Here is a 23,735-nt window from a genome sequence, read left to right on the forward strand (position 1 = left end):
AATACCTTATAAGAGGGGGTTTAGATTAATCCTCCAGGCAAAATCTCTACTTCCTCACACACGCTTAGAAAACCCACGCTGTTCAACAAGCGTACCTGATCACTGAAAATTACAAGAGGCTTTTTCAGTTGCGGCACAGGTGATTTTTCTGATACATACTCAACACTATTTAAAGGCACAGGTGCACACACACACACACACACACACACACACACACACACACACACACACACACACACACACACACACACACACACACACACACACACACACACACACACACACACACACACACACACACACACACACACACACACACACACACACACACACACACACATTTATGAAAGATAATAGGGGTATGATATTCCGGTCCACCGCCAGGGAGGCAGGAAGGTAAATGTCACGGCCCAGGCTAAAGAGAAAACAAGCTTACGGTTGGTGTTAAGATCACTGAGCACTATTGTCGGCTCCATTGGCATGACATATACCTACCAGCGTGAGGACACATGGGGGGGATGGATAAGGATCTGGGCTTGCTGGGTGAAATAAGCACACATGTAAACACTCTTCCCTGTCCCTACGTACTGAGAGTCAAAACACACGCCGACCGCAAACAAACACGGCACGGCTGTGATGCAACACTACGCTGATGATAAAAAAGGGTTTTGAAAACCTTTTACCACTACCTAGCAGCTCCATTTGTCTCTCTATTCTTATGTAGCCAAGGTTTTTTTTTGTCACTCCTCAGGGGAATATTTTATCCACACCTTCTTATGAGAGTTCTGCGTAAGCATGAAATAAACATGAACCAGAATGTGTTTGTGGCAAATTCAAAGTTATACTGTGAAGACACACCGCTTAGATGTACTAATGAAAATAACTTTAACAGCTTATGTGTGCAAAGACGAGTCAAGAATGCAGCAGTAATCATCAGGGATAGCTAAACTGACATGATAAACAATTGTACTACTTAATGAAAGGGGAAAGCCCTTAACTGTGTGAATTATCACAGACAGGCACGCAGATGCTCACACACGTGCACCAACACACACACATAAACCCACATGTGCACACACCGTCATGTGCCCCTGTGGCCCAGTGTTGGATCGAAGTGCTAAATTATTCATGCAGAGTTAGACCGATCTGTCTGTGTGTGTGTGTGTGTGTGTGTGTGTGTGTGTGTGTGTGTGTGTGTGTGTGTGTGTGTGTGTGTGTGTGTGTGTGTGTGTGTGTGTGTGGAATTGTTTGCAAAAACACAAGCATTGCAGAAATCAAAACCGGATATAGGCTAAGCGACCCTTAATATTCATAACAACACACGACCACTCACACCATAAAATAAATGAACATGACACACACACTCACTCTTTTCCCCACACATACTCTGTTATTTGCATTCAGTATTTTTAGTTGTTATGGCTGGAGTACATTTTTAAAGCTCCAACATCAAAGGTAGTATCTCTTCTTGAAATCTTAAAAACTGCTTCTGTCTGCTAAAAAATCATTCCTACTACGACCAATGGTAACCGTTTCATTGATGTGGATAACCAATGAAAAACCAGGCCAACCAGTGTGAGTTTTGATTGGCTGAGAGTGTATCTGGGTTGAATAAAATTTGAGAATTTAGCAGAAGTCTGCATGAAAAAGGGACGAGGCACGGTTGAGACTGTAACTTTGTTTAACCATCTGTGAAAACCACAGCAGGAAAATGAAAATTCCACTGTTTAGCAGACATTTGCCAAAAGGAAAATTACACCACAACCAGCTACCAAAATCCCTGCAATGAAAATAAACTCAAAAATAAACAACCTCTCAATAATTAGTTACACCTCCAGAATGTGACAGAAGGCCAGTGTTTCTTTCCTCATAGTAGACAAATTATAGAAGTCGAAATCTTTTAATGATTCCAACCTTTTTATTTAATCATTTAAACTCACAATACGGCTTAAGTTCTGCTCATGTATTTCTGTGATCCCAAGAATAAACCGAAACGAAGAATGCTAGAAAAATAAATGGAGATAATTGGGGAGGCGGGGCATCATGAACGCTTTGGTCAGAGAGAAGGACAAAGCGAGTGATTCACAAAACACAGAGAGGGAGAAATGAGAGACGCAAAACAGAGGGGAAAAAAGAAAGAGTGAGGAGAGCTTGTAAGAGAGAAATAGAGCGACAGAATAAGAGAGCACAGGATTTGGTCAGGGGGTTCGACAGGTTTTTTTTTCTCCTCGTTGGCTGGGGTCTGTAACCAGGCAGAGTTTGTGTCGTCTCCCGAGCTGGCAGCTTCACCTGGATAATTATTCACTCTGTTCATAAAAACATTGAAACCTGCAGCTGCTCTGAGACCAGTGTGTCGTCCCCCTCCCTATGAACACATACGCATGGTACAGACATGAAGGCGCACACTGATACGTGCATATTTCATGTACACAAAAGAGCATTAACCATGTGCAAAATACTATTCTCAAGTACAATTTTGAGGAATCTGTACTTTACTTGAGTACTTCCTTTTTTTTTTTACATTTCTAGTTTTAATTTATACCTCAACTCCAGATTACATATATTTTATTTTCACTCCAGTTTATATTAGAGCTACAACTACTGATTACTTTTCCAGATTGAGATTTTACATTTAAAAATGTATAAATCATATTATATCTGTTGATAAAATATGATGCCTTGTATTTAAGTTTTCTACTTTTTGTTCATAAAACACAACAAGCTAGATCCTATTAATAGCTAATGAAATTAATAATCACAAAATAAAAGTTGTATCATTTTAAACCTGCTACCTATCCGTTAATCAACTAACCTAAAATGTTTTATCATACGATTTTAAAAATCCACCTTCTATTATTATGATTCAAATGTTCAATTCTGCCTGAAAAAAACCCCAAGCAGTAGAAAAATGTCATATTGTAATTAAGCTTGAACAAAATTGGATGTGAATCTCAGTTTATAAACCATCGCCAAATCAGTTCAAATATAGAAGAACCCAAAAGACCGCGACACAAAAGATAAGAGAAAAGCAATCACTTCAGATTTTTACAAGAGCCGGTTGAGCAAACATCACTCGATGCGGGTGCAGCACCACCTTTCTGTGTAAAAGGAGGCTGTTTAATTCAGTCCACCTGAGCAGAGTAGATATGTGTGTGTGTGTGTGTGTGTGTGTGTGTGTGTGTGTGTGTGTGTGTGTGTGTGTGTGTGTGTGTGTGTGTGTGTGTGTGTGTGTGTGTGCTCCCACCTGCTTCAATCAAACAGGAAAAATGAGAGTCCGAGTCAGAGGTCAAACACAAAATGCCACATTAAATGAAAGAAAAATAACTGTTGTTTCAAAGGCACGTTATCCGTCAGCCAAGCATAGGCAGGAGTTCAATATTTGGAAAGGTTGATTTGACACTTTATTACATTAGTGTATGTCACAGTCTGGCACACAGTGGATTTTGTGTGTGTGTGTTTGTGTGTGTGTGTGTATGTGTGTGGGTGTGGGTGCGTATGTGTGTGTGTACCTTTGTAAGCTTTGCCAGACTTACAGAGCTATAACTACCCTCGCTATTACTTAATTTATTTACACAACGTCAAGCATTGTGATGCCAAGCAGGAAGTTGAGGCCTGGCCGGACCCCATGCAGAGGATATGATGTCATGGTTTTGAACGCTGGCACAAAGCAGCGTGGGTTCACGGCTGTCCATCAACCTCAGTGTCCCACCAAGATGACATTAAAAAAAAGTGCGGACAGAGCGAGCATTGTTTTAGTCATAAATATGTGACCATGTTGGATTAGGAAAATGTGAGCAGCTATTTCATTGCTGTAGTTAATTTAGAACCACTCCACTAAGATTTAGTATGTGAGTTTGGTCAATGAAAAATATGTCCTGCTGTGGGGAAATGCATATACAGTACATCCACACACACACAAAAACGCATGGGTTGCACACAAGCACTGTCTTTGAAAATAGTGAGAAAAAAGTAGCTTTTTGGCAAAACTAAAAGCCGTAACAGTGGAGACCCTCAACTCCCATTCCAGCAAAAGATGAGAAGGAACAAAGTTACCTCGTAGACAATGCAGGTAGAAAGAAAAGGAAGTCACTTTGAAGTAATATTCAAAGTTCTGAGCGCAGGGTCAAAGTGGCAGGGTGTTGTGGAGCTGGCATTGTGGCCCTGACACATTCTGCTCTGCTGTGTCCACATGTGTTGGAGACTGTGTGAGACGGGGCGAGGCAGGGGGGCGGAAAGGTGAGACAAATGGCAGTGGTGTCACTTTGTGAATGAGAGTGTGCACTCATGCATACACGCGCTGTTTTCTTTCTCGTTTTTTTTTTTTCATATCGGAGCATCCCAGACAGTTCAGTCAGACAGGAGAAGCTGTGTTGAGACAATCCCTCTGCGCTAAGCCAAGATCACACGAACCGAAACCTCCAGAAGCACACTCAGAAAACCACACACACACTGACAAAACACACACACACACACACACGCACACGCACGCACACACGCACACACACACGTATAAACACATGCCAGACACACGCCAGACAGAGTGATATGAATATTTGAAAAAGGACTGCGGCAAAAAACTGGAAAAGGCCACGGGTCTGGTATCACAAATACACTGTCTGCATCAGTCATGGCCAAGTGAGCTGATCCGTGTGTGTGTGTGTGTGTGTGTGTGTGTGTGTGTGGTTAACTTCTCTCTTTATCTGTTTTGAGCCCATCTACTGTCTATCACTTATTTTCCCTCCCTCTACCCCCTTCGTTTCTCTCTCTCTGTCTCTCTCTCTCTCTATATGTCTCTCTCGCTCTCTCTCTTTCAGGCGCTAATCCTGAATGTGTTGGTGTTGATAACAAACTCAGTGGCGAGGAAAGGGCTTGAGGAGATAGAGAGCGTTGGTTTCTCTTCGGCGGGCTAAGCCAAATGACCACATAGACATGCACATACACAACATGCACATACTGTACACAATGTGACAGCAGCACTGGATGGCAGTCACAGCACAGTGCCACTGCTTGGGCCAATAATAAGACATGATGATATTCTCTCCTCCCCTCCAGAGGTCAAAAACCCCTCCATCTCTTTATGTCTATGGGTTAAATGTCTTAGAGCCAAATGAATTATTCTTCAATTACTCTTGGAAGAGACACACATCATCCTAAGGCTCTCCTCCACTCATTATATTCATAAATCCCCCAATCTTCTCCATACAGCAGTGAAGAAAATTATTATTACAGTTTCAACTCCTTCTGCGACCCGCCCCCCCTAACCCCATTACCTTTCTTCTTCCAAATCCCCTCTGCTCCCTCGCTTCCCCCTTTATCATCTCCAGACACAATACACATGTTACGAGTACACAGTCACACACACATTTATACACAGGGAATTGTGCACACACACACACACACACACACTTACTTCTATGGTTTGTGTTGGGGGTTATCAGTTTGACACAGGGCACTGTGATTATGTATTCTCTGTGCCCCAGTCAGAGGAGGAGGAGATAAGGGGCCAGCAGACTAAGGCAAAAGCCAGACACTGCTCATCCTATACATGGGGAGTGGAGGGGAAGAAGGTGACTGGGGGTGGAGACCTGTATCTTTAACCTTTTGTGTTTTCATCAATTTAAAACCATCTTTTCCAACCTGTGCTACTGGCATTTTAGGAAAAAAGAATGAAAATACATAATATTGCTCAGTTGTTTTTTTGTTTTTTTTCTTTTCTCCCCCCACTCTTTTTCATAGGCTGTGAAACAAATTAGATTTTTTTTATTTTTTTTGGGAGAACATGCTGCTCCCGCTAAGCCACCACAATGCAGAGAACACATGATTCTGGTTATGAAATCAAACAGTATAGACCAGAGTGTTTTATTTGCTCATAAACACACAGAGAATATTGCCCACGGTCCATTTCTGTAAAATTTAGAGATCATTTATCAAAAAAGAAAAAGATCGCAACTCTTTGTGGAGAAGAAGAAGAACAAAGGCCAATGGAGCGGCACGGGCTGAATTAATCCACAAGGCCTCGAAACGTAGACCAGAAACATCCACACTCTGCACATCAGAGGGACAACACAGAGCCGTTTACAGTCTCCAAAATATACCTCTTTTCATCTCTGACACATTCTTCAACAGTCTCCCCATTTGTTATGTCTTTTGGCCTCCTCAAAATCTCTCTCTCCCGAGGGTGAGAACATTCACACACACACACACAAAGGGGCATTTTGAGGCCCACAGTGTCTTAGGGGCAGTGATAGGCTGATGTGTGAGGAGGGGTATTGTGAGTAGGCATGACAAGAAAAAGGGAAGCCATCAGTGGGACATCTAAGGCTGCAGGAATGAAGGCTCTCTGGCACCAAGAGCTGCTCTCAAACACTGGCGCTCTGATAGAGCCGACCTTGGACTTAATCACTACCAGAAGAAAAGAGAGCTCGCTTGACAGGAAGATGGAGAGACGATGGGAGAGTCTGAGAGTGTGTGTGTGTGTGTGTGTGTGTGTGTGTGTGTGTGTGTGTGTGTGTGTGTGTGTGTGTGTGTGTGTGTGTGTGTGTGTGTGAGAGAGAGAGAGAGAGAGAGAGAAAGAAAGAAAGAAAGAAAGAAAGAAAGAAAGAAAGAAAGAAAGAAAGAAAGAAAGAAAGAAAGAAAGAAAGAAAGAAAGAAAGAAAGAAAGAAAGAAAGAAAGAAAGAAAGAAGTTGTGTAGAAGAGACATAGGCCCTCATTTATCAAACCTGCGTGGAAACTGGTGCAGATTCTGGCGCAAATACCTCCCTACGCCAGGTATCGCGTGGGATTTATCAAACAGTCGTATCTCGCCAATCTCGGCGTACGCCACGCAATTATTGATAAATGCAGCGGCTGAAAACAATCGTACCACGCCCCTATATTTTCTCAGTTTAGAGGCCTCGCCCAAAGGTTTTGCGACATGGATATGCGCAATACGGCACTTCCCTGAAGTAGAAATTGACAGAATAACAGCGAAAGTAGAAAAAAAATAGTTTCATTTCGGAGCATTAGCCTACAAGCAGCATCAAATAACGACAGAAGGCAGCAGTTAGGAAGGAAATAACTGCTGCGGTCAACAGCGTTGGTGTTGACTCAAAATCGCCACTAAAAAAAGCGTGTTGCTGTTCTGAAATGCAACCAACTGGGGGTGCGGGGCTGCGGGCATAATATAAGTGGTGGAGGAGAAAAAGACGCACCAACTGTCCGATAATGGTCCCCATAAAATAAATATATATATGGTCTGCAGAGATTTGAATGATTAGAATGTATTGGCCCTTTTAGATAGCACTACTCAAAAGGGTTTTAAAAACTAAAAATAACACATTTAGCGTTTTACTGTATGACAGCATGCGCTTGGCACGAGTGGTCAGCCCGGCCGTCAGCTGCACAAGCCGACCCGGCAGCGATCAGCTGTGAGAGCGCCCACTGTCCTGCTGAGCTGCTCCACCAGCAGATCGGAAAAACGTGCCGGTTAAGGTGGAAATAAATCGCTCGCTTTAGCATCAATGACACATTAAAAGAGGAACTAACATCTACAAAGTGCGTCAAATAAATAAAATGTTAAGCTGATTGTTGTGCCGTGTATTTTTTTGTATCATAAAGAGCAGTGTAGGCCTACTACATATTTAATACTTAGGCTAACATTTTGAATGAATGCAGCCCCCGTGCCTCATCAGTGTCCCCCCAGCTGCTCCAAAACGGAGACAACTGCCCTTACGTGTGCGCACTATTGAATCAGCTCTCCTACTCAGTTGCACACCATAAGCTGCTCATTTTTAAGTGATTAATATCTTTATTTCGGTCTTATTTGCACTGCATTTGTATTATCTTCTAATAATTGTCCAACAAAGTCATCGGCTACCCGGCACAGCCTGCACTGCGAGTCTAAGCTGTTTTCAAATTTGCGTACACGAGCTGAGAGCTGGCGTGGGATTTGAGCGTACCCTACGCTCACGTCCATATTGATAAATGCCGAGATTTGCGTGGAGATGTACGTACACCCATTTTTCTGGTCTACGCAAGATTGATAAATGAGGGCCATAGAGAGAGAATAAAGTTGCAGAGACAATGACCAAATGCAAAAAGAGATTGGACCGAAATAAGAGCCATAAACAGGTAAAAAAAACACATCAAAGAGACAGATAATGACTATGTTGGCACAGTAATCCACTCCAAATCCAGATCCAATCTATTGTGCATTCACCTCTGTGGCTTGTCACAGACTGGCCTAAACAGTGAACTCTCTGAAACTGTATTATGAGAATGATTAATTTCATACAGCTCCACAAAAAAAAAGGCGTATAAAGTTCTCAAATTAGCTGCTCAGGGAGAGTGCCAAATCACTGAAAGCTCTGGGACACCCACAAAGCTTTCATCCCAAGATGTTTTGTATCCATTACAAAGGCCTTTCGGATGTGACGAGCCTCATCCATAAAACTACTATTAATGTAAAAGGGCTCGGAGCTCACTTTGAGCTTCAATCTCAAGACCAACCATAAATAAAAATGTACAACATAACTCTGGCAGAGCAACACAAAGGACCACATGACACATGTTTGCTTATAAAATCATAATTTTCTTTTTTGTTCTGGTATTTGAAGCTGTATGTAATGTTGGATTCACAAACCAGTAAGGGAAGTGTATGTAATGTTGGATTCACAAAGCAGTAAGGGAAGTGTTAGAAAGCTTGTTTTTTCCATTAGCAGACTTTACTCCCTCAGCCAGCAGGAATCTTGATTTGTTTTGTTCTATTTAGTTGCCAACAAGATGATGATTTATCAAACATGCTGCACAACACAGAGGCACCCCACAGCTCCCGTAGGACTGAAACACTGAAAGAACCATTAAGAGGAGCAGAAATGCCACAGCTTTACCGTTTACTCTACAGACCATTTGCATCGAAATCGGCACCGCGGGCGGCCTATTTCAACCTTCAGCTGACGTGATTAAGAAAATACAATTTCAATTGATTTCCTCCTACCCTAATACAAGAGAAGTCGGTGTGAAAAAATATATCAATCTGAAATGAGTGTATCATATGAGAGAAGTTAATAAAAGTAATGGATTTTGGTCCCCCCCACCCCTTTCTTTCTGCCAAATAGCAAGCGAGGGGGTTGGTGTGTAGATTATCAGAGAGAGAAAGAGCAATCGAGGAAGGTAAGAGGTGGGAGGGAGTGTGTGGTAATCGAACAAGGGGGGAGCGCTGCGGTCCTGGAATGGCATGCAGGTCCACGGAGTCATCAGAAATGCAACGATTCTAAAACGCAAGAATATGATTTTCAAATCGACACTGAATGGGACCAAGTGGGAATGGATGAGAGGAGGAATCAACTGCTCAACGAGATAATTACTGTCAGAGATTTTTGAGGATAGAGGGAGAGGTGGAGAGGGAGAGGTGGAGAGGGAGAGAGAGAGAGACAGAGAGAGAGAGAGAGAGACGGAATGAGATGAGTCAGAAATGATGACTGAAATGACCGAACCAATAGACCACCCAACCAGATAGGACTGACTCTATATCTGTACACAATGACCATTTTAAAAGATGTAAAATTATGTCTCATCACGATTCATAAATGATCATCAATACCTGTGGTTGATTGGATCTGATTGAGAGCTGTCATCCCGTCAGTGTACTTTAGCAGCAGATATGAACAATGGAAGATATTTGAGTTTAAAAACTACAATTACAATATATAGGCCTATAGAATAAACATATTGGCCTACCTATGTAATGGTAATACATCTTTATCATTTTGTTTTTGCTGACCTCCAGTGGTTTACATGTGATGTATAGAAGTGTACTACAGAACACTGTGACATCACTGCTGGGTGGGGTTAGAGGAGCAAAAGAGCACACTTCAAAACACACAGTGATTATAATTGTGTTCAGGTGTCTTGGAACACTGCTGTTCAACTCAATAGGCTGCGAAGATACTCTATATTTGTTTTTGAAGAAATAGTGACATAGATATTTACTGGATTGGAAGACATTTTATAGTTGCTAAAATAAAATGTCTAGTTGACAAACTATGTAATCCACGACAAAAAGAAATTAAGAAAAACACGTCAAGTTCATTTTCAGTTTAAACAAAATTAGAGCTAAAAACATTTTAAATGATATTGGAACTTTCTCATCTGAACTCTTAAAACTTCACCTTGGTTAATACTGTAATAAATAATAATGAAGTGTGCTAGACTGTGCGTGTAGGCGGATGTGTATGCATCCACCTCCAGGTATGCTAATGCTGTTATGACTGGCTGGCTTCATTACTGTCTGTCTACAACACACTGGCCAAGGTCAGTGGAGGCTGCAGAGATGATATGGGGCAAAACCATGAGCACAAATTAATCTGCTGTTTAATCTAATAATGCAGCGTGGCATTGGGTGTCTCAGTCCTATTAACACAACTGTAATTGCATTTGAGGAGGAATCGACGCACGCAAACCCACAAGGGTATGTTCACACTTGCGTGTACACTCAACTACATCAAGCACAAATCGAAAAGTATTACTCAAGCACACCTGGGTGCCGACATACCACACACACACACACACACACACACACACACACACACACTCTAGATGGACGTTATGTTGGAGAAGAAAATAAATGAGAAGAAAAACAAGGGGCAGTGTTTCCCGGTGAATTCAGTTGAAGCAATCATCGTGTGAGTGCATGTGTGTCCATGTTTATATGGCATTGCACACCTTTAAAACCACGGAGCCCGGATTATTAGCATGGTAATATCCAAACAGCAGGGTGGAAGTCAGAACCGCAGCGTATTATTAGGATTCATCTCATTAGGCTTTCATGAGATTTAAAAGTTAACACGAACAAGCTTCAAGTCCTAACTCTTTGATAAAACACACAGCAAGGCCCTGAGTTTACTTTCCAAAAGTTAATTTCCCCCCATGGAGACAATATATGGCCTGCAGCAACATGGGAGAGCTCCACTTCGGTAGCAGGATAAGACTAAAAAAATAAAAAATAAAGTAGTGTAGTAGCCGAATCTTCCCCATGGCTGACAAAGACACAGGCATCAGACTGGACTCTTTAAATCAGTGTTCCAAGTTTATTGCAGGAGTTTCCATCAGACAATACAGAGGATTTCATGGAGCATTGAAGCAGCAGGCTGAGGCCGCATGGCACTCTTGATAGCTACAGAACAGTGTCTTATATCTCATGTGTGGGGGGGTATCAGGTGTATTATTATCTACAAATAGACAGATGGTCTCAAACACAAGTCCTTCTATGGGTGCTCATTCTCCCCCAGTGACCCCAACCTTTAAGACATACACGCTCAGCAAACTCTGGTAGTAACCATTCAAAATCCACCACAGTAGACATGCTAAAACTATCTATTGCAATAATCCAAGTAATTACTTCAAAAAAGTCAAGCTAAATTAGACTGAAATTGACTTTCTTTTAACCGTACAGCAGGAAATACTGTGTCTTAACTCTTACCGTAAGTAAACACAACTCAAGGTCTTGCAACTTGAGTCACAATCAGCATTCAGCGAATAGTGTGCTAATGGAAGTTTTGTGTGATGCTTACCGCAGTGAGATGGATGACTCCCTGAGAGGTGACCGGGCATCCCATGAAGCCAACAAACTGCAGCTCAGGACAATGCTCTGCCACCGCCCGCACAGAGCGATCAGTCACCTGCACAAAAGACAGTTTACATTAGTATTTCAGATCAATTTCATCCTTTACTTCCTTTCATACTTTATCTTCTATGTCTTTTCATTCATTACCTCTGTACATGATCATGATTAATTCACTCACATTTCCAGGTTAAAAATTAAACATGCATGGTGAAATATCATGTTTTCATCTGCAAATAGATATATATCCTTTATTTTTATTTGTTTGCTGTTTGCAGTGGGGAAAGCTTAACATGCTACTGAGATTTGCAAAACAGTATACAGGATGTGCAGACAGGTGCTGTCAGATTCAAGGCTAAATGCACACTCCATTTGTGCGGCGGACTGGGTGTGCTTTGTGTTTGACAATGAGCAGAGTAAAGGACTGAGAGAAAAGAAGGATCACAATAGAAGAAGAGACGGCAGGAGGATAGCGGATAAGCTTATAGAGCATGTCTTGCCAAGCAGCGTAGGCGTCCACTTATGACGGATGGAGCATTCCCCATCATTCACCCTGCCGTCCACTAACAGCTCATAATGGATCACAGATCAATAGGGAAGCAGAACACTTCCACGAGCCTCCACTATAGTCATCAATAAGCGTATTGATAGCTACTTCACCCCCCTCATCACACTCAACACTGCTACAATATGTGGGAGAATGTCTGTCCTCTTTGTAGTATAGGCCTCCTCAGTGCCGCCTGAAACTCTTCATCAATCTCAAAGACAAACTGAGATGAGAAGAAAAGAGAGAGAATTGACTATGCTGTGATTAACTGGGAAAACAAAGAAAAGCAAAAACATCAAAGAACCGTGAGGGGAACAAGGAACACATATCGCTCTTTCTAGGCATCCCTGTCAAAATCTTGCAAAATCCTTTTTGAAATTCCCAAAAAGCAAGTCAAATGGCAAAAGGTGCATTTGAATACATGCAAAAAGCTCTTCAACCAGTGATGGATGCATACCAACATGTCTCTATCAATTTAAAACATATTCGGGGAAAAAAGTCCATCAAAGGGCACTGAGACTGAACTCTTAGTCTGACCTGTTTTAAAAGTACTGTTTTAAAGTTGAATCCTCAATATGGAATACTGACTTGAGTGGCATTTGAAAAAATAAATGCAAAAAAATAAAAAAAATCTTGAGGAGTTTGCAAAAAAGACATGCATGTGAATTGACAATTCCTCTTCATCAAATCTGTCAGTCAGTGTGAAAAACACTGTATTTTCCACACCAATGGCTAATATAATATGCCATACCATTTTTGGGTACCTCCATAACCTCTTTAGCCTGGAATGAATGAATGAATGAATGAATTTTTATTATTGTGTCAGGTCCAAACAAGGACCCATCCCCTTTGGGATTATAAGACACCAACAACTGTATCAAATTCAAATGATAACATTCACTTCCTGGAACTACATTTGAGGTTGTAATAGTTGTACAATTCTAGCACAAGTGACAAAGTAGGACTGCTAGACGATGTCACACTGTGTACAGGCACCCTGTAAAACAGTGCCTTTCTCCCAGCCTCACTTTTGTCCATCAATAGCCTGCTGCAGGGCTCATGGATCCTTTTGATGCCCTACCAAGTAACATTGATTAAACTACTTTCAAGTCTTGCTCTACTGATCACTACTTGTCCATTTATCCTTCAGTCTGTTGAGGTTATATACACACACCCTTGGAATTAATATCACCTGTGTCAATGTATTGTTGCTTCTTTCTCTCCTTCTCCCCATCTCACTGCCCCCCCCCCCCCCCCCCCCACCCCTGAGGCTAGCCTAAATGTTACTGAGTCGAGGCAGAGGAAGATCGAAAATCCAGAGATACAGCGAGAGAAAAGGGAAGTCGCAAAGATAAAGAAAAAAGGTGTCCATTTATTAACTAAGTAGAATACAGTATGGCTTATCTGGCTAAAACACCTCCTATAATTCTAGTGAAGCTCAGAAGGTTTCTCACCTTATCAAAAAAGGAGCCAAAGTGCTTGTAAAGTGCAAATTGGTTCATAAAGGACTGTGACTGCAAAGGACTTTCAGTGACAGGTGAAGATAGTGGAAATAGCTTTTAATGTTTAATTTAGCAATGAACGAGTGTTTAAGGTTAGTGCTTTTATTCTGCTTCTGAATGCCAATACAACTTGAATTGAAAGATAAAAAGGAAGGCAGCTTTATTGTGGACAATGTGAGGAGGTTAATCTCTTTGCTTGGGTCCAGACTTAAATATTATTAGCAAATGTTATGATGCAAACATGCATGAAGCTGATGCACATGGTGCATTGTGACTGACAGCGCTGCTAGTGTGGCTGTAGTACACTCAATATATGGTGAATTAATCCCCTTTTGGAGGTGCAGTTCACAAATGGAGAAGAGAAAACTTGGCCAAACGGGGCTTTATATCAATCAAACTTATTTTGAAATGCATGAACTTATTTTTTTAAACTGTATTAACCAAAAAGCCATTCTCTTAGCCTCGGCTGAGTGTAAACACCAGATTTTGGTGGATGCCTTTAACAGAAAATGTATAAACATATTCGGGGTTTATTTAATCTATTAAAACGACGGATGAATTTCACACTATGATATAAAAGGTGCATTAACCTGACCTAATAGCCCTAATGGATAACATCCTTCCACATTGGAGTTTGTTCAATATATTCAGAATTAAATGTAAAACATATGCTGAGGTAAACACTCAACTACAATGGGATGATGTCGACGAGTGAATAGCCGGTTGTGTATAGTTGCACAGTATCCTTACTCCTTCCAGTATCTGGATTTTTAAGGCTTTTATAAAAAGAAAAAAGAAAAGTTTCCCTTAAAAAACACTTTTAACCCTGGACACAGCTGTGTGTACAAGCTCAAGCAGCTCACTGTGCAAAACTGTGTTTCTAAGTTTTCAAAAACTGGATGCACCTTAAAATTCAACACCTCACGTTTGGACCCAGCACACCACCACCCATCAAGACTCACAGTCAGAAAAGATTAACTGAAGGGGAGTCAGAGCTCCCAGTCTGAGACACTGATGCATATGGAAACTGATCTACAGGGCCAGGTGGAGATAGGGGAAGAGTAGAGCGGAGTTGTGTATTTGAGTATGAAACGTGTGTGTGTGTGTGCGTGTGTGTGTGTGTGTGTGTGTGCGTGTGTGTGTGTGTGTGTGTGTGCGGAGGGGAGGTTCCAGAAGGACCAGCCTTAGCTGAGCAGCTGGCAGTGGAGGTGAGCTGGAGGCAGCACCTACAACATGGCTTTTGCCAAAAAAAAAACATCAAGGAACTACGAGCCGAATCAAAAAGTAACACAGCGTCTTGATCCTTACATCAGAACGGTCTGCAAGAGAAGTAAACGTACCACAGCAGTGTTTGTGCTGCTAGAGTGTGTAGTTGCAGTTGTGTGGGTGTATAGGCTACACGTGTGTAAAAGCATGAGAGATCAAAAGGAAAGAGAGCAGATTAAGCCTGTGAATGCAAGTGCGTACTTCTCCGTGTGAGTGAGTTAGACCATATGGGTTTGTAGGTAAGATGTGTCTCCAACCCACAAACACAAAAACCCGTCCCAAATTTCCCTCTGCTTTCCCCTCCTCCCCCCTCAACCTTTCATGGACTTTGATTTAAAAACACGAAAAGAGCCGTGGCAGGGCTTTGGAGAAGAAGTGGCTAGCCAAGAGAGGCCTTAAAGCCTTTTAGAAGGGATCTGGTTTAATGGTCTCTGGGTGAAGGAGGTAAGAAAAGAAGGAGAAAAAAGTGGGCTGGAATGGTGGAAATGCAGCAGTCGTAAAGATGGCCTTTGTGTGTGAGTGCGTGTGTTTTAAAGAGCTGGAAGGTAATTGTTGAGAGTGCTGTGGTAGCAAAAAAGGGGTAATGCTGTGTGTGAGTGTGTGGTTTTTCTGTCTGGCGGTCTTTTCTTAAAAAACGCTGGGGCAGCACCCAGGGGCCACTTCACTTCCAATAAGGGCATTTAGGCTTGTCAATATCCTCTATCATAGGACTTGTTTGATTCCATGGAAATGCAGAGGCAAAACAGATACAAACGTAAAAAAGTCCAGAGCAGATTGATTGAATTTATCCCTTTTCTTCTTTTGCTCAATTGTTTTCTTCTATCTCCCACTCACGTTGTAGGTCCTTTCCTCATTTAAAGCTGGCCGATCTCGCCAACAAAAACAAAACAGCAAGAATGCACCCTCCCTCACATCATTTATTGTGTTCTGTCTTTCTTTTATTTCTTCCTTTGTGCGTACCACACACACAGTCACACACAGACACACACACACACACAGACACACACACACACACACACACACACACACACACACACACACACACACACACACACGTTATGCCAGTTTCATCAGGGAGATAGATTGCAGGGAGTGTGTGGAGGGCAGGCACAATGTCATTTGTCTATGTTTGAACTCCGATAATGATACATAATCACATATGCACACCCACTCAAAAACTGATGCATCCCACACACACACACACACACACACACGATAAAATATGTTTTCTTTCCCTCCCAAAAGGGTAAAACTCTGCAGAACTTAAAACTTTTTTCTTTCATTGCCAACTGTCAATCCCAGCCAGACCTCCCATCCAGATGTGCCTGGTGGGTAACCAGCCAAATAACCTGAGAAAGAGAGAGAAATGTGTCCCCTTCATGATGCCTTCAGCCTATGAATGTTCCATTTACTGGTTGCCAAAAAACAGATTCTTACTAAAAGAAGAACGTGTAGCATTATTAGGCAAATGTTCAACAACATGGTGATTTTTGTCCTCTGGATCAAGGAAAGGATGCAGCCATGATCAACTCAAGTGTTTGCTGCAAAGTTCATTTAAGTTAACTTTTTAGGATCTAAAATATGTTTTAGATTTTGCAGTGTGCCATTTATTTGGACTATTAAATAAACTTTAATATTAAAGACCAAATTTAAAAGAAGTGTTTCTTAACCCCCAACTGGAGAAAGGCCCTGTATTTGTGTACTCTTATTGGGCTCATCTCCAGTGGGGACGAGTACACCTACTACAGGTGGGAGATTGACCATCTGGTAACCTAGTGCAAACAAAAACACCTGGACCTCAAAACTTTAAAGACAGCTGAGGTGGTTGTAGACTTCATAAAAACCCAGCACAACCCACCACAATGTTCCTGTGTGACTCCCCATCTGCTTCCTGGGCACTATCAGCAACCAGGACCTCAACAAGAGTGTTCTCCTCCCCTTCCAAGAAAGCACAATAGAGGATAGACTTTCTGCAGCAGCTGAGGAAGTTCCATCTGCCAAAGACAATGATGGTGCACTTTTATACTGTCCTCAGTGAGTCCATCCTCACAGTCACACCTCCTCCATCACCATCTGGTACTGATGCCACTGCCAAGGACCAGGACACACTGAGAAGGTGATTGGCTGCAATCTGCTGTCCTTCCAGGGCCCAGGAAGGATTGTGGCTGACCACTCCAAACCCACTGAAAAGGGTTCAATGCTCAAAGTTTACATTAATACTGAGCTTATATTAACATGCTATACACCAACATTTGGCACATTTCACCATGTGTATTGATTGATAATAAATGTAGGCAATGCCCACATAATCTTCAGAAACTTAAACAATGTGATACTTTTCAATCTGCTGAAGAAACCTTAGAAGCAAAGACATTCGTTCGATCCCAACAAAAGCCCAATACATCCCCCAAATAAATCACAAGAGTCTGTTTTAGAAACCTTTGAGACAAAGTACAATAGACTATTTCAAAGTGACAATATGCTTAAACTCCAAAAGCCTCATTTCAAAGGCCACTAAATATCATGATGCCTTTATGAAAGCTCTCTGTCACTGATTCACTCCCTGCATAGAACAGATTTCCATTATTACCCGTAAACAAGGACGCCGACTGCAGGCCCGCAAGGTGCAAATAGAAGAGGGACAATTCTCATCAAACTTATGCTCTTTCCAAGGTAATCATTTTCTTCACAAATACTCTCTCAGGAATACTATTGCAGTTAGTTCATCAGAGCCTTGGAACACACACACACAAACATGCACAAATACACACACACACATGCAAACTTCTCTGCACATCCTAAACTGATGCACCCCCCTTCAACTTTGCCTCTTTGTAAAGAGCTCAGATGGGCTGTATTGACACGGAGGAGTGGTGATCAGGCAAAAAATCTAAATGAATACTTATCATCCTCCGTATTTATCCGATGCCTGGAGACAAAAGCAACACGGAAAGTCGTAACGTTTTACTACAGCGATGGAGAGTCTCTTTACTGTGCTGTCTCGGTTCTGATGAGCAGGCTAAGTGCAGGGAGGTTTGCTTGGAGCGGTGCATGTGTATTGACAAGATAAAAGAACTAAAGCTTTAGCGAAATAGATTCACATTGCTACGATTGCTCACACACAGAAAGAAAACCTTCACACAGGCGTCCTGAAAGACAGATCCCGTACACATGCCGGCCAAGTACACAGTTGAGTCTAGACAGACGTGAGTGAGGTTTTCTGTTCTCCAGCCAGCCAGAGTGATGTTTTCCTTGGCTAGAACCAGAGGGACTAGTCATACTTTTTGTTGAGACAGGAACACAGGATGCATCACAGTGAGCGACAAAGGAGATGAAGACGGAGAGGAGGGGATGAGGGGGAATGAGAGATTTGCCATCTTTTCGTGTTAACATTTTGTAACTTCTACTATTCAGTGTATTTATTTGGCAAGCCTGGCTGCTTCTTTCACGCCTTTAAATCCCTGTCTGAATATGGATGTGACAGACAGGCAGTGAAAAAGATGGAGAGGTGGTATGACAGGCCAAACAAGCCGTGTGTGTGTGTGTGTGTGTGTGTGTGTGTGTGTGTGTGTGTGTGTGTGTGTGTGTGTGTGTGTGTGTGTGTGTGTGTGTGTGTGTGTGTGTGTGTGTGTGTACGTGTGGGAGTGTGTGCAGGGGAGTAGGTGAATACGAGAGCAATATGATCTTATTAGAGGGCCTGACGGGATGAGGAGCCGTGATGAGAGCACTGAATCACCACCATCTAATCAATCAGTCTAATTAACCGAGCTTTATGAACACTGGGCCGAGCCGAGAAAGAATCCGCCGACACACAGATTAATAACGATTACTGAATACACTGCAACACATTCTATTAACAATCCATCGTCATGGCTCTCCAGCAGCTTTGTATAAGAAGTCGCTTCATTGTCAGTCACAGGAAATCCTCTAAAACGTATAAGAGGTTCTTCAGGCCCCATCAAGACCTCAAAAGTAAATGAACTACTATTCCAAAGACTCAGTTGTATTTAATGAAGCATAAAGTTCTGAACATGCATCATAATATAATTGTGCTGCACTCACTTCTAATGTTTTTTTTTTTTTGGCAATGCTATTTAATATACAGACATCATAAAACCTCCTCAGTTGAACATTGTTTTACTTCCGAAATCAGTCAACAGAGGTAATTTTTTGTTAATGCTCTAACTTCATAGGTGGATGTCCTTAAGAAAGGACATCCACCTATGCACTCACAGGAGACAGTCGCATGGAAGTCAAAAACGGCTCATAAAGAAGTATAGTAGGGACACAGTGTGGACATATTTGTGTGTGAGTCCAGTGTTGTCAAGTGCTCCCACCAAGTAGACCTTTAACCGCCACCAGTGCGGATCTGCTTGTGTGTGTCTGTGGTGTTATCTTGACCTGCTGCTGAGCAACACCGGGCAGCAAGTGTCAGCGATGACATAACCACTTCCACACCACTTGACCACCCTTGATGTCACGCCGTGGGCTGTCGACATTTTGTTTGCTTGAACTAAAAGTGACTGTGACGCTCTTGTTTCCATCTCTGAGCTTTTGCTGAAAGCAACTAACACAACGGCCACTCTCTCCACTTCTCTGTCGTCATCTTTTTTGCCTTACTTAACCTATATTCACAAAAAAAAACTTGAACTGGGTGCACACTGGAGGCAAAGTAAAAAAGTGCAATTTGGTGAGAAAAGCATTTAAGTGGTGTGTTTGAAAAAAATTGCTTATTTATCTTGCGAAAACTATTTCAACTCACTTCAATCACTATCAACCACTTATCTGGGGTCGGTTGCAGGGGCAGCAGTTCCATCAGGGGACCCCAAACTTCCCTTTAAAAAAATACTAGGACCTATTTTGCTTTTACATTGTATAAACTAAACAATTAATAGAAATACTCATCAACAATGACTCATAACTGCAATAGTTTATCTTTAGTTGCAGCACTCAAGCAAAGTAATTGCGATTTAGGCTGAGGAGGCTGAGGAGGCTGAGGAGGCTGAGGAGTCCGGTCATTCACTTTCACCACCGGCTACCAACTTCACATGTCTCCACTGTACACTGTGACATAAAATGATCTGAGAGGCACACTGTATATTTAAAAAAATCGAAGTTGGCTCTGAAAAATGACTGTTTGAAAAATGAAACTCCCAGGATCAATAGATCCACTTTTCTCCAGCTGTGGCCATTTCAGACAGACTAAGAAAAAAAAAATCCATGAAAATCTTGCCCTATACTTTGCACATATCTCAACAAAAAAGTATCTGCTACCAACTTCGCAGGAATGATGCCATAGCCTGAACAATAGCAGCATTTTATGCATTTGTAACAGAAATCAATTAAATTGCAATGTCCACACCTCTCTCTCTCTCTCTCTCTCTCTCTCTCGTTCTCCCTCTCTCACACTTGTCAAGCAATCTTGTCTCGCTCCATGTTGTCATCAGCCTTGAGGACCAAAATCTGCATGGGCGATCGCCGAAGTGATTGATCGCCTCACTCGTCCGTGCGCTCCACTCCCGACTGAAAATTACCTGTCATTTATTCAGTGGCTTGAGCCCTTCACTTCCCTGAAGGGTTTCCGATGCCGTCTGTGATCATGATATGGCTTTGTGCATACATACGCATGGGCAGAGTGCTACTTTTGGCTTATTGAGACGCCTAGATTTCAGGTTCCATGAGCAAAAAGGCATACTTTACATGCATAGTCATTATACCACATTGTCAAAACCCTCCAAACAGTTCTCTTGTGGTTTCAAATCCCACTTGTGTGTTCTTTTCCATGGCAACATATCAATAGTGTCTTGTTGCATGTCAGACAGAAATCAGAAGCTACTGTGGAGTAAAGCAAAAGTGATAACTGTCATTACATCACATTGTCAAAGCCCTTGAACACATCTCTTGGGTATTCAAATCCCAGTGTGTTCTTTTCCCAAGCGCATATTCACTGAAGGGCTTATCGTCAACTTTCCGTATTAGTTTCTATGTCTATGTGCTTTACATTGTAAGAGAAAGTGCAGGCTATTGGCCATGATGGTCCCTGTTGTAACGAAACATCTCTGGTAGCAACAAAAAAAGTCCAGCAGCATGTACTGTACAGTAAAAGTTCTGCATTTAAAAGAAGCACAAAGAAGTTCGACTCGATAACGATTTAGCAAAACAACCACAAAAGGCACCGTTTCATAACAAAAACAAACAACTCCCTATTCCTTTTACCCGCTTTCATGGAAGCCAGAGAAAATGCATTATTGGAAATGCTACGTCTAAGCTTATTCAGTCTGCAGCAAGCCATCAATATTCCAGCTTGCCCTTCAGCTTTTGTTTCTAAACAGCACAGCACAACACACAAACACAAATATGCATGTGTCTACAATGTCTTTTTTTAGGATGTGTTTAGAATGTGTGTCTTTAGCACTTTACAGTAAAAATTGCAATTACATAAGGAATTTTCTAATGTAACCTTTGAGAAATTTAATAAAGAGAGAAATATAAGTCCGAAAGGTAGCAAAAGAAACAAAAAAAACGTCAAAAAATGTCAATACAAAACTAAAGTGGCCACTGCAGTCACATCTCTTTCATTATCTGTGGAGCTGTTCAGCATCTGAGGTTTCCGCATTCAAACTTGAGGTTAACATCTGCACTGATTATGTGAAGTTAGATGCATATCAGGAATAGTACCATATTGGAATATGACATTTGTGTGAACAATGAAGAAACCAGGTTATTCATATCTGTACAGTATATAAAGTAATGTATCTTAATTTAATAAATGTTAATCTTCGACTTCTCAACATCCAGAAAATCAGGAGTTGACTGACAGTTGAGGATGGACTTATTTGGGTTTCGGCCTGCCTGAACTGTAGTTACCAATATTGCTGGATTTGGTTTCTTCAGGCAACTCTCGGTAATGGAAAATTACAAAAAAAAAAGCAGCCAAAAAAAATTTATCCTCAGCTTCACCACTGTTACTTTCACCTTTATCTCAGCATCTGGAAGCATTTTTGCTTAGCTGACAAAACACTGTACTACATGTGTTGAGTTGGGGATGCACCTGTCAACATGAATGATCAGAAAACTGGATGAGGTGTTCACATGCCAAAGTATCACGATTTCTACCAGCATACTACAGATGGCAAACTATTTCCAAAGTTTTCCAAAGCATTATATGGTTTTAACTCGTGCAAAACATCACCAGGATACTCCCGATCAACAGGCATAGTGTGCATGTAAACATACTGTCGAAAGTACACCTTTCTCTAATCATCAGCAGCCTTCAAGCGATCTCCATGACTAGCTGGTTGGCTGGTGGTCAGTCTCTTTCACAAAGAACTTGAAACCACCATGAGAGATTCCCAACCTCTAAACCCTTCACTGCTCCCATGGTAACAGCCCAGGATAATCTATCAGGGTGAACCTGAAATTGACTTAAACACTTTGATCTTTACTTAGAGAACAGTTTTATGTCTCATGCTAATGATGAAAAATGGGACTTAAGGAGGCCAATTTTACCATGGACCTGGACCGGAATGGCAGGCTGCTCTGGTGACGTACCTATCAATGCCTGGTGCTACAAGCTATGGTCGGTATTGGATTGTACTGTTCAACAGTCTTTGGAGGGAGCCACTGCCCTTTTCTTCTTATCGACACAGTACTAAAGGTATAGAGCGGGAGCTGGCAACGGCTGAGAATCACAGGACGTGTGGGGGAAGAAAAAGAAAAGCTTCAATGCTCTCTCCCAGGGAAAACAAAGGTTTTTCAGACCTTTGAGTTTCTTTGAGATGACATTGATCTTGTTTGTGGATTTTTGATGTAAATCCTCGCCAAATAAGCTTTTCAGCAAATATGACAAAGCCCCAAGTGGTGTGTGGGAATTGGAGAGAAAGAAAATGTGCAGAGAAAATACGCAACTTTGCAAACAATGCATTCAGCCTTGAGTATTTCATTTCAATCTCGATCTAAACGTGGCCTGGTGTGTAGAGGAAAGGACCCTCCTTTACATTTTAATATGTTACAATTAGTGAGCATTAGTTCCATTCATTCACTTTTTGGAGACCGATGGAACAGCATGTCATTTTAAGAAATCAGACATATTTTCAATCTATTTGCTTAAATCAATCTAGTTTTTTTTCAGTGAAATCATTAATTTCTTTCTACCTTTGTGCAGGTGAGAACACATCAATGGAACTGGGTTGCGTACCAAAATTGGATCAGGAACAACGTTATTGCCCATGCCCCAGACACATCTGATTAACAAGTGATATGAATGTTGTCAAGTGGCTTATGCCGCTGCACTTTTGTTTGCCTAACCCACTCATCTGACCAGAGAAATCAATAGGTCCGAGAACCAAACCTGGTGAAAAACTAAACAACATATCATTCTGGCATCTGGTGCGAAACCAAGAAAGCAAACGAGAAGCGGATCTCAGGTGTGAAAGCGCCTCAAGACTGTCCACAGTTCAGTAGGTTCCCACTAAAGGCTTCTTCATCCATAGTCCTCATATAGCATTATACTAACTCCACCTCGTCAGTGTCATGGTAGGCCAGGAAAGACCCGGAGCTTGCCTGAGGGTATCTGCCTCCTATGCCCTCATGGCCTCTAGGCATGTAGCCTTTGCCTGCTAGGGCTCGACTGACATCCTGTTCTGGAAGTGTACACACATCCAAATGCACAAGAGTATCCAGGGTGCACTGTTATGCAGATGACTTCCAGGTAGGTGACAGTGCCCAGGGCAGGGAAGTTAGAAGGTTGTTACATGTCACCGGTCTGTGCAGAGCTCATTCACATCATTAATGCTGATGGTATGAGTAGTGACAGCAGTA

The 23,735-nt window shown here is 41.9% G+C and overlaps 1 protein-coding gene across 1 annotated transcript in view; it reads right to left on the reverse strand.

The window, feature by feature from the left end:
• Positions 1 to 23,735, reverse strand: part of fbxl17 (F-box and leucine-rich repeat protein 17) — a 215,263-nt gene that overhangs the window by 136,375 nt on the left and 55,153 nt on the right. Inside the window, exon 7 of the mRNA XM_080050935.1 lies at positions 11,551 to 11,658. Coding sequence (XP_079907061.1) covers positions 11,551 to 11,658 — 108 coding nt within the window. The remainder of the gene's footprint in view (positions 1 to 11,550; positions 11,659 to 23,735) is intronic.

Source organism: Ammodytes marinus (genome assembly GCF_949987685.1).
Source record: "Ammodytes marinus genome assembly, chromosome: 2".
Taxonomy (NCBI): domain Eukaryota; kingdom Metazoa; phylum Chordata; class Actinopteri; order Uranoscopiformes; family Ammodytidae; genus Ammodytes; species Ammodytes marinus.